Raw genomic sequence first — 12,301 nt, forward strand, 5'->3', positions numbered from 1 at the left:
GAGTTCCACAACAAGTGCTTGGAAAACGTGACCACAGCAATACTCCCCCCCCCTTTTTTTGCTATAAAGAACATCAATCCAACTAAAAGTGCCAGATTCCATGTATTTCTGCACCTCACGTGTAAAGAGAGCTGTTCACAAGGAAGATTCGCAGCAGCCTAAACAGACTGTGATTTTTCCTTTACTAAAGAGAAGATAAGTTTGCCTTTAAAAGGCTACCATCTTCATTCAGCCACATTGTCATCCAACCTTCTCAGCACTATGCTAGGGCATTCCCTTAGCCATATTCACACCAGGCAATGATGTCACGCACTTTCCACATGAAGCCAGGAAAAGGAAATACATGTTCCACAACAAATCAGGGTGCCAGGAAGAGAGAAAAAATAAAATAAAAGGCTTGTCCAATAAATCAGGATTGGGTGGTATCTAATCAGAGCAACAACAGATTTTTACAACATATAATCTGAACTAAACATTTTGTAAGAATATTACTTTTGCTTCACTGGGCCTGGAATTTAAGGCATTTATTACATCAGAGATTTATGTGACCTGAAAATAATTCATGTTGGTAGGGTTTTTTTGGGGTGGCGGCGGCGGAGGGGGGGGAATGAAGAGGTGACTGTGTGTGACATGGGGGGCAGCAAGATCTTGATTCCTTTCTCCCTGTAAGGCACCAAAGGGGAGAGGTCTGAAACCAGGATCTCCAGCAGCCAATACCAGTACTTCCCACATCACAAGTGCTCTTGATCTTCAGAAGGCCAGGATGTTTAGAACAAGGAAAAGGGTGTCCTCTAGGCTCCATCTCCTGCCTGAAAAGAGCCAGGCAAGCCAACTGGGTCACACCATAAGACCTTGCAGCCATGTCAGACCACCAGTTTGCGTGACTTGTCTTAAGCATGCCTATTCTGCCTACTCTCCTGCTTTGCTTTTTCTTGACTGCCACAGACTGTGACCCTTGTCTGCTGTTGACCTTGTGCCTGCTTCTACCCTCTCCACCCCTCTATTATTGCCTTGGAACTCACCTTTCTGTTTTGCTCTGGCTCAATACTTACTTCTTGATCTTTGATCCATGTCCACTTAACTTGCCAGTGACCACCATGCCAATTGTCCCTGGTCTGTTGGTCCTCATATGCCTAATCTGGTGCCTGACCTCCTGTTGTACCTAATGCATTTCTGCTCCTTGTCTACCCATGCTCATATGGAACCACAGGTGCATCCTGTCCTGGAGCTAGGAAGAAGACTGACAATCCCCTTTCTTCCTGTCGTAATAAATCCCAGCTTCCCCTCCCCTTATGATCTTTTTGACAGTGAAAGGGCAAGGTCTCCTCACTACTTAAAGGGAAGGGGGGGGTGGAACTGAAAGAAACTGGATCCAGAGGATGCATGACAGGATATTTCTCTGGCAGACTGAAGGCTACACACCTGCACAATCTTCAGACCTTACAGAATTTTAGGAGCTGGAAGAGAATGCAAAACACACCCATCTTGCATCAGATGTGAAGTGCACATGAATGTGTTTTGAGTCACTCATATGCATTTTAAAGGGGCAACCAGCAAAAATATGTGTGTGAATTTCACATGAGATGCAGGGCCTATGTGTTCTGTACCAGTATCCTACTCAAGAAGAGAACTTTGTCATATGAGTAAGACTTAAGAATGTCCCACACACTGTGTGTGTGTGTGTTTTTTTTAGTTTAGTTTCAGGTGTCACTTAGCTTCAGACGCTCAAGTTAACTGACCCAGAGCAAGGCAGGGAAGCGAAAGTTGGAAACACTTGTTCTATGCTAAACATACAACAGATGTTCAGTCTACCTCTTGAAACCACTTTGGCAAAATACGGAGCCACTGTTCAGAACCAACTGAATGACTGGCATGCATTTATTAAGCTGCAAGTGTTTCAAGATGGAACCAAACAATCCAGGTCAGCCTCCTGTTTCGGTGTGCAAAATGGCCAAAGGTCACTTCCTACGCTATGAGTTTTCATTCAGGGGAGTTTTCACTCCTGTGAGCAAAACTGTCATGCAGAAAGAAAAACCCATTGTCTTAGGCCCACTCACAAAGGAAGTCTATGTATGGATACAGATCCTGCCTATAATATGGGAGTGTAACTGCTGCCACAGGCTTCATGTATGGAAAGTGGCCCTGACTTAGACCAGTTCTGTGTCTAAAAACACTGCAATAAATTACCCTTGCTCCACTCTGGCAAGTGACCGAGCAGCTAACAAGAAAATAAATCCATAAATACAGGCCCCTCCTTTACAGATGCTTGCCTTGTTATGTGCATGTTTTACCAAGACAGGTATTTTCTTTGCTTCTTGCTCTAGCAGAAACAGAAAAACTGTACTGCTAGGGGTGGGAATGATGTGTCACTGAAAAATCCTGTTCTGACATTGGTCCTTCCCACATGCACAATGCACTTGCAAGCATGAATCACAAACCCAGAGAACAGATGCACAGCCAACATCTGAGAAACTTTCTGAGCACATGCGCTCTTCATAAGAACCACTTCGAATTTCTCCAAGCTTGTGCAACACAACAGGATAAAAGAACAACTTGCCGCTTAGCTGGGATGCAAATCATAAAAAAAAAATCAAACTATTGTCAAAAAGCGGACGCAAAAAGCAACCAGTGTGGCACAGATCAATCAGCTTTGGAAATGGAGCCCTGTGTATCTAAATCTTGGGAAACTGTACCATATTAAGTATCTCTCATTTTTTGCTGCAATTTGTTACTATTGATCCATTTTTTTTAAGATGTGTTTATTGGGGTTACACATTTTAGGTTATATATATATATATATATATATATATATATATATGTGTGTGTGTGTGTGTGTGTGCGCACACACACACACACACACACACACAAATAAAATACAGCAATAACAAAATAAATCACATGAAAGAGGGTTGACATCATGCCAGGAAAAACAAGAGAGAGGATATCAAGGAAGATCAAAACATATCATCACATATGTTACAAATTTCTATACCATAAACTCAGTTAAGAATATATCTATCAATTATTCCAAAACAACACAACACTTAAGGGCAAGCAGAATACATTAAAGAAACAGAAATTGTAAACACCAAAATTGGTCATCTGAAAGGAGGCTAAAGAACTATAAATCATTTTCATAAGAAGGCTTGCTGAAAAAACAAAGTCTTAATTTGGCACCAGAAGCTCATTACAGATGATGCCAACTTGATTTCAGTAGGCAGAGAGGTCAGTAATTCCAGAGCCAATTTATGGTCTCTGCAGGGGCAACACCAGTACCAAAGGGTCAGTTTCTCTCTTCATTAAAATTTACTCCAATTTCTTTTAATGATCTTCGTTTCTTTTCTTCTAACTCATTCTTGTGTGCTTGACCTGTTCTATCTTCTTTATAAAAGCGTCTTTCCCCTATTTTTTTCTACTGCTATTTTATATTTTTAACTACTAACTCTTTTCTGATGTTTACTCTTCTTAACCTGAGTATCTTGCTTTTGTTCCTTTTCTCAGCTTCATTCCTTCTCTTTCTAGAATCATAGAATTCTAGAACTGGAAGGTACCCAAAGAGTGATCTAGTCCTACCCCCGGAAATATAGGAATCATGCCCACAGCTGTCCTTGAGTGGGCTCGAACCACCAACCTTCTGGTTAACAGCCCAACACACTGGCCCACTGCACCACTGGAGGCATCCATTTTTAACTCTGCTGTCAGTTTGGTGTTTTCCTGCTTTCCTTTTGTTTCATCACTTCACTGGGTTCCATTTCCTTGTTAGATCCAGTGTGAGATACCAAGTTTTGTTCTTCATACAATCACATAATGTGAAGTAACCTTAAAGCTCATCTAATCTAAGCCCTGTGCAACACAGGGAATTTACTGCTATGGCATCCTTGATAAGAGGTCATTCATTCTCAGCTTTATCATACCTAATGTGAAGATGGTGGTCCCAATAAGCAGAAGAGCTCAGCAAGTGACTTATACCCTTGCACAACGTTTCTGTCCCATCAGATACCCCTGCTGGCAGCTTGCATCAGTGTAGAAAAGTGCACAGTAGGACCTATCCATAAAATTAGCAGCTCTGCACATTATGGCTGGTGCATGGAACAGCTGCCAAACAGAGGGTATTTCAAAAAGGCACCCTGAGAGCATTCAGCCAACAAAAGCCAACACACATGAGTCCAATATACAGCTCCCATTGATCCACCAGTGGGTTAGAGATAGTGGTGAAGTCTTCACTGGGGATAGACATGCTAGTTGTTATTCTTTATTAAACTTATTAATTGCCTTACAAACTGTCTCAATGTGGCATGGAATAAAAAATAGGATGCATCAGTACAAAAATCACATAAAATGTAAGGTTTAACACAAAATAAGAGCAGCCTGTACCAGTGATCACACCAATAAATGATAATACAGTAAACAACACAGCTACCCCCTCTCTCCTAGCAACATGGCATGATCACAGGACCCAGGAAACACGAAAGCTTGCATATTGCCTCCTGCACTTACATGTGTTAAGGTGATGATCAACAAGAAGTATAGGAAATTCTCATGTATATCACGAGCTAATGTGGTGGCCTCCAGATATTGTGGACTACGCCCTCTCATCATTCCTGACCATTGGCCATTCCAGCTGGGGCTGAAGACAGCTGTAGTTCAAAACATCTGAGACCACCACTTTGGCTAGCTCTGATCTAATGCAATTGTTCACAGGAGGATCTAGCATAATTGCTGTCTGGGCTGCCTGTCTATAAGAAATGAGTTAGCAATGTCGCTCAGCAGCCAAAGCATCATTTTAATTTAGCTTCCATGTTTACCAAGTTTGCTATAAGATGAATAACATATCTGTAGTGTTAAAAACTCAGTGGTAGCTGGTGCTCATTAGGACTGGTAGGGCAGCCAACAGTAGATAGAGCCAATGACAGGCGGAGCTGAGTAATTCTAGTTTTGTCCCACCATTCTCCTCCCTGCTGAATTCTACAAGGGCAACAATAAGACTAGAGGAGAGACCTTACCCTGGGACTTGCTGTTAAGTAAGAAGACAAGCAGGTGGGGGGTTGGCCGAGGGCAGCCTGGGGTTGGTGCGGCAGCACCTTATTTGGTCTAATGGACAAGCCTCCACTGTAAACTGCTATAAATGCTAGCACCTAATTCTTCATGAAGTTGGCTTAATGGACCATGCATTTGCCTACCATCAATATACCATTTTTCACAGTTGATCCCTGGGATACAAGCAACTATGCTGTACCGATAAATCTGAGGCGTATGCATTTTCAATAAATTCTGCACCCAATGCAATTTGAAATGGGGAGGAGGGAAGGCTTCAGAATAAAATGGGTACACAGTTAAAAATTCAGTGCTCTGTATGAACAATCCTTTTGGAGGTAATTCCACTAACCCTCAAGTTTTTTTGCAGATGGAACACATCTGAAGCTCAGCAGTCATAAAAAGAGAAACCATGAATTAGTCTGAGGTTTCTGCCAAGTTCCACAATTCTGGAATCCAGCCCATCTAAAATCACTAACAGAATAACAATATTTCCTGAAAGGCTTTGTGGAAAGTCGTCTTCAAGAAGGAGGGCTGAATAGCCTACAGAAAATGTTGCTATTTATTTGACATATTACTTGGGGCTGGGGGAGGGGAGATGCATAATGGTCAGCGACTTCTGGGCTTATATATAGCCTGATAAGCTACCATAGACTGGTAAAAGCCCTGGGCTCAATTTCTGACATCTCCAAGTAGGGCTGGGAAAGACCCCTGTCTGAAACCATGGTGATCCGCTGGGAGTTTCCTACATGCTCAAGCCTCAGAACCCTATCTGAACCCAGGAGGGAACATCAACCCCTGTGATCAGGTGGCAATCTGAAGCCTCAGATTGGCCAGGTTCAATATAAATACAGTGGTGCCCCGCAAGACAAATGCCTCGCAAGACGAAAAACCTGCTAGACGAAAGGGTTTTCCGTTTTTCTATGCGCTTCGCAAGGCGAATTTCCCTATGGGCTTGCTTCGCAAAACGAAAAAGTCGTGCGAGTCTTGCGATTTTTTCCCCTCCCCCCTTTTTCTAAGCTGCTAAGCCTTTATAGCCGCTAAACCGCAAAGCCGCCGATAGGGTTGCTTCGCAAGATGAAAAAACCGCTAGACGAAGAGACTCGCGGAACGGATTAATTTCGTCTTGCGAGGCACCACTGTACCAGGCACTTGGCCTCTCTTTGGCACTCCAGATTCAGAACCAGTATGCCATGGGTCAGTGGGGTAATGGGGGTGGGGTGGGGGGCTACTGCCTCCCTATCTTTTGCTTATGGGCTTCATGGAAGCACCCTGTTGGTCAAAGTGGGAAACACAACATTGAACTAGATGGATCTCTGGACTGATCCAGCAGGGTTATTGCTTGCTGCATTTAAGGTCCCAGATTCAAGCTCAGATCAATGGTTCTGAACTGGAGGTGCTCCTTCCACATTTGAATTTCGGGTACAACTGCCAATGACTCCAGCTTGGTTGTGGCACACAAAAACAGCAAATGGGTGTATGGCATTTCAAGCCTAGACACCACATTAGTGGCTCCTCTCTTTTTTGTCTGGTTCTTTGTCTATGGGGAGCCCCAGGCAGACCAACTCTGTGTTACAAATATGTCTGCAAACATGACATGAAGGCTGGCAACATAAACCTTGTCATGTGGGTTGCAGACAACTGCAGTGCCTGGAGACAGTCAGTTTGTGTATCCTCAGCAGTGACCAGAGGAGAAATGACCTTTGGGAGGAGCACAGAGAGAAGAAACGCCATGGTGCATCTGCAGGAGACAAACCGGACCCCTTCACCTGTCTCTCCTGTATCGGTCTCTACAGCCACAGCAGGCGCTGTAACCTTCCAACAGTTTGACTTCATCCTCCAAGGCACACTCCTCCATTGTCTCCCGAGACAAACAGATATCAACATGGATGGACGGGTATGTGAACATGTGAAAGGGAGTAAGTGTGCAAATGAACACCAATCCTTTGGTGAAGCCTACCAGCTAATTTAAACTTTGCAATGTGCCATCATCCACTGAGAAACAGTCAAATAAATAAATAAATAAATAAATATAAAGCCTTTCACTCTGTTTCTAAAACTTGTCTAATGCAGCAATTTGTGAAGCATTGCAAAGAATTTCTACCGTTACAAGCACAAAGAAATAACAAGAAATGTCATATTAAATCAGTGTCTGAAGAGTCACCAAACGTGCAATAACTGAATGTGACTTTAATCAACGTTTGATGTATAAAGTTATGCAACACGGCGTAAAGGCTAGCAACCTTAGGTCTGCTCTGTTAAGTAATATTGCCAATACTGCTGCAATAGCGAACAGGTAGAAGTAAGAGCATAACAGTGAAGGAAGTTTAATTTCTGCAATAATACTGAACATAAACTCGTAGAAAGAGCCTACTGCCAACATGCCACGCTTAATTATTTTCTCCTTTTTTAGTGTAAATCTTCTGATACCACTCCTGACACCAGTAACAGTAATAAAATACCCCACCTAACAGAACCAAAGAAAGTAACAAAAAACAGCAGTAACTCCCACCCCAAATGTTCTGTTGAAGCAAAAGTGAAACTTTCCATTTACTCCATTGGGACATGAAAACTACTCATGCATGCAAATATTTGAAGAACTGGATTGGTCAAATTACCAGTTTCAATAGCTCTGACAGAGAAACAAAGCAAGCAAAGTTATGTTTGTTCTAACCCACTTGCAGCTAAAGTACAAAATTGGTCATTAAGGAACAGAGCTTCATAACCATTATGACACTAATTTATAGCTTGACACACCAAACACACTTCAAACAAATCCTATGGGTAATTTTCACTATCATCTTGTACTGAAACCAAGCTTGGAATGTAAAAAAGGAACCCTTTTATTTAGGCTTTTATTTATTACTCCTAATGCATTGGAATAATACGATTTATTACTTCCACAGTGAATTGGGTTAAGTGAATTTCAAATCATTCTGACTGCAAACTCGCCCAGGAGGGAATCTCAGGAAGATCAATAGAATTTACTCTTGGGAAGAATGTAGCCCTTCCATCTTCTGATTAAACCAACACAGGGAGACAGAAAGTACGAATCAGGTGTGAAATAACAGACCAAATAGGTTGATTCAGCAAAGTTCTGCCCAAACACTCTGCCCACCAGAAACAAAAGTTGTGATGTACAGTACAACATTAATTATGAGGGCTGTATGGACTTAAATGGAGTAGCACTTAAGTAACTGCATTATTTACCTGTGGAGAGCTGAGTAGGGAAAGGATTCATTTCTTTGTCTACCATTTTCTGGTACAGTGCTCTCAGACTGAATGGTTCCACAGTAAACGGCAGTGTCCCAGTCAACATTGCATACATATTCACACCACTGTAAAAGAAGAGTGGTGGGGGAAACTGTTAAGAGAAACCATTCCCTTAGAAACAAGACAAGGCATGCAAGAATGCATTAAGTTTACTAGCCTATGGTTTATCACACTTATGGAACATACATGAACATATGATGTTACTATTGGTCCATCTAACCCACCACAGTTTATTCCAATTGACAGCAGGTCTCAAATGTTCTTTAAAGGCAATGGTCTTTTCCAGCTTTGGTATCCAAGATCCTTTTCATAGGAGAAGCAGGGATCCAAACTGGGACTTTCTGCACCCAAAGCACTTGCTCTATCACTGAGCTCTTCCCATAGAAGCCATAACACAATGTTCTCTAGAAGTGCAGCAACAGTCCACTGGATCTTGTGTCTCAGTCATGTTTAGAGTAGACCCACTAAAAAACCAATGGAACTTTAGTGTGGTTAAGTCTGAATCCAACCCAGTAGCATTTAGCCTCCCTTCAGAGTATCTGCATAACCAGTTTCTTGAGAGATAAAACCATTCATAGCATGAAGGATCACATTACTTAAGAATTAATTCTGATTTGAAAAGTTCAGTTTTAAGGGCTGATTCGGTTATATGGAAATAAGATTTGCTTATGTGCAAAAGGACCATACATAGGACTGATTCACACTATGCTGCTTCCATGCACCAAGCAAGTGCAAAACCCAAAGGACTAAGCAAGTGCATTATAAGGTATATACAGCATTCCCTGTAGACGAACAAGCTATGAGTCAACTGTCTCTCTCCTTAAATTAAATGGTGCAGGATGTTATTGCCTGAGAAGGTTAAAGGGCAAGAAAAAAGAACGATGGCATTCTCTGTTTGAATCATGTCACAGTAAGAGCTACTTCGTTCAGCAGCTCCAGCTTGCTGTGGATGGGTGACCCTATGTAGGAGCAACCAATTAAGGAGCAGTATGACAGTTTCGATTTGGATTTTCTCGAAGCACAGACACTGTAAATTGGGTTTCAAAATATAAAGCTCTCTGAACTAGCTGCTTGCAAACAAAGGACAAAGCAAAACAAAAAATCCCAAAGAAGGAAACTCGTATCTGTTCTTAGCTGCACCAAGATCAATGGAATTAATTCAAATTTCCAGACAGGGAAGTCTGAACATTTCTTGAAACACATTCATCTTTGTTTGCTTGTAGTACCCTGGAGTATTAAGATTTCCACTGCAGTCACTGAAAAGTTCCTATCAGTTCCTATAAAAGCAAATTATTTGACAAGTTTCTTCAGCCAAACATGTCTCCTTGTTTTCTGACAACAACATTCTGGGTAACTTCTGTCCCTGCTTCACAAACAGCTGTAGACCACAGTTTGTAAATCCCAATGGCCAAGGTCAACTAAACACACTAGGCAGCAATTACTTTGGAGAATGAACTATATCATTTTACGTTTGGAAATTCCTGGCAAATTGAAATCCTGACATTGTAAATGCTAACATTTACACTCATCAGCACTGTAAACTGTTTTTCCAAAGTTACATATTTTAATTTACTAGCAGCTCCAATTAGAACTTATATAAAAGTCAAGCAAGAGAAGTCAACCCCCACCCTCTGCATGCATGTAGCTTTTTCAATTATAGTAACTCACATGGACCAAACATCTATTTTGGGACCGTATTTTTTTCTTGCAAGCAGCTCTGGTGCTGCGTAGGCTGGACTACCGCACTGCGTGCTGAATGGATCAGTGTATCCCAAGATACTTGCACAGTTGCTCAAGCCAAAGTCTGTGAAAAAGAAAATAAATAAAGCTTTCAACATTGTACAGGAGAAACGACAACCTCGCAATATTTGTACTTTGCTGCAATCATTTACCCAGTTAAAGGCTTCCTTTTTAGTTAAGAGCTTTTTATTTGAGTCTAGGGGAAATTTAAATATAAATTTAGTCAGGAAACTGGAATAACACTTATGAAAAAAAGATGACAGTATGAGCTCAAGTGTCTTAAGTAAATGTATATAAAATAGCTTTCTCCTTGCCTGGCAGAACTATTTGAGAGGCTGGAATCATAAGAGTGCAACCCTGCTCTCCTTGCATCTTTGCAACAGTGTGTGTGGTTGCATGCGACAGAACTGAGTATAGCCCTAAGTATAACATCATGAAGATTTGATCAGATGCATGGTAAGGACTTGAAACCTATTTCTTAGGATCAAGGATGAAGTGACAGACATATAGAGGATTTACACGCCAAAATAGTATTTCCATCATTGGAGTCCTGGGGTTCTTAAGGACATCAGGAGGGCTAAGGGAACTTGAAACCTGTACTTCAGATTGAGAGCACACTGTGAGGTTACACAATATCATGAAACCATCTTTTTTGTCATTGGGGCTCCCAAGGTTCTGGGTCAGAGGGAGAGACCCATTCGGGACAATATATGATTGTGCAGAGGGGTCACAATGCACTCCCAAACCATGTTTAAGGCAGCGCCCCAATATAGTATTTTCAGCGAGAATCCTAAAGCAATCCTAAAGGGGGGCAGGGCTTACAGTGAAAAGGGGGCAAAGCACGTGCCACTTTTCAGTTTGATGGGTGGTAGTTCTATGTATGCATATGTGTGTATATCTCCCTTAAAGGTTTTATACGCCTTAAACATTCAGAAACAGTCTCACACAGAGCTTTGTGTAGTTCACAATATCTTGTTCGCTTTTTACTTCTGGTCCCATTTTAGGCAACAATGTTCATCACCTCAGAGGTGATGAAGCCTCTCTGATGAAATCATCATCATCTGGCTTCTACTGTGCACCCAGACTCACTGCTGCTAGAAAATGTGTAGGCATAGAATTAAATACATAAACAGATGTTCTGCTAAGGGGAATATTTTCCTATCAATGCCCACAACTAGCATTAATGGGAGCTATAAACAGATAGTAGAATAAGATGAGTAATCTATGGTGTCTGCAAAATGTAGATGAACAGTGCTCTGAATGAAGTTGATAGGCAGTTGAAGAATCAATGGGCCATTGACAAATTAGATATAAATATAAAAGGCTTCTCAACCAGTTTCACATTCTACTTCTGCAGATGAGTAAGCCAATCATATGGAGTGGCTGGGGTTTTGCCTGATGCTGCGAGACTAAGGCTGTGTTCACACAACAGTGTATTTCATTTCCACAATGTTACCTAATTGTTAATTGCTGCATTATACCTGAACATTCACATGACATAAAAGCCACTTCCAGAAATGTAACACAATATAGCACAAGTTTAGTACTCATCTATGTGTTAATTGACTTCCAGAAAAAAATCCATTTGCAAATAAAACAGAAAGGCAAAACTTTCTTGGAACTGAAGCTCTCAAATCCACACATTAAAAAGCAATGGTATGGTGGTAGAAGGATGTTCACACTCCAACTATATTTGCAATGATATGCCATTATGCATGCTCAAATTTTAGATTCCCTGTTCTTAAAAACAGGAACAGAGCCCAGATGCTGCATTTGTCTGTGGCAAAAGTAGTGATTAGGGGCCGAGAATACACATTATTAGGACTACATGTGCATGCAAGTACATGAAAACAAGCATCAACCATTTCAACTGATTAATTTTCAGGGACTGTTAATTATATTTAAAATGGCATTTTCCCATATTGCTTTAACCTCTCCATTGTTTTGTAAAAACAATGTTGATACCCCTTGTGAAAATGGCTTTTATTACCACAGTTTTATGAGGAAGTATAGCTTACTGAAGCCACCAACTGGTAAAAACTTGCTGGTGGAATCTGTCTCCCGAGTGAGAGATAGGAGGGGAGTATGTACACCCTAGGTGACAGATAGAGGTGGTTTGATGGACGTTTTTTCTGTTTCTTGTCATAGGGTAAAATGACATTCCTAACATATATCCATTGTGATTGATTTGTACTTTGTAATTTTGCCCATATGGAATAATGGTTGGAGTGTTGGACTATGATCTGGGAACTGA

General features: G+C 41.3%; 1 protein-coding gene across 1 annotated transcript in view; it reads right to left on the reverse strand.

Moving 5' to 3' along the window:
* The window catches only part of HUNK (hormonally up-regulated Neu-associated kinase), a 56,273-nt gene that overhangs the window by 16,838 nt on the left and 27,134 nt on the right, over nt 1-12,301 (reverse strand). The window contains exons 4-5 of the mRNA XM_083500357.1: nt 9,976-10,111; nt 8,245-8,372 (exon numbers count right to left, since the gene is read on the reverse strand). Coding sequence (XP_083356483.1) covers nt 8,245-8,372; nt 9,976-10,111 — 264 coding nt within the window. The remainder of the gene's footprint in view (nt 1-8,244; nt 8,373-9,975; nt 10,112-12,301) is intronic.

The sequence above is a fragment of the Podarcis liolepis genome (genome assembly GCF_965112155.1).
Source record: "Podarcis liolepis genome assembly, chromosome: 4".
Taxonomy (NCBI): domain Eukaryota; kingdom Metazoa; phylum Chordata; class Lepidosauria; order Squamata; family Lacertidae; genus Podarcis; species Podarcis liolepis.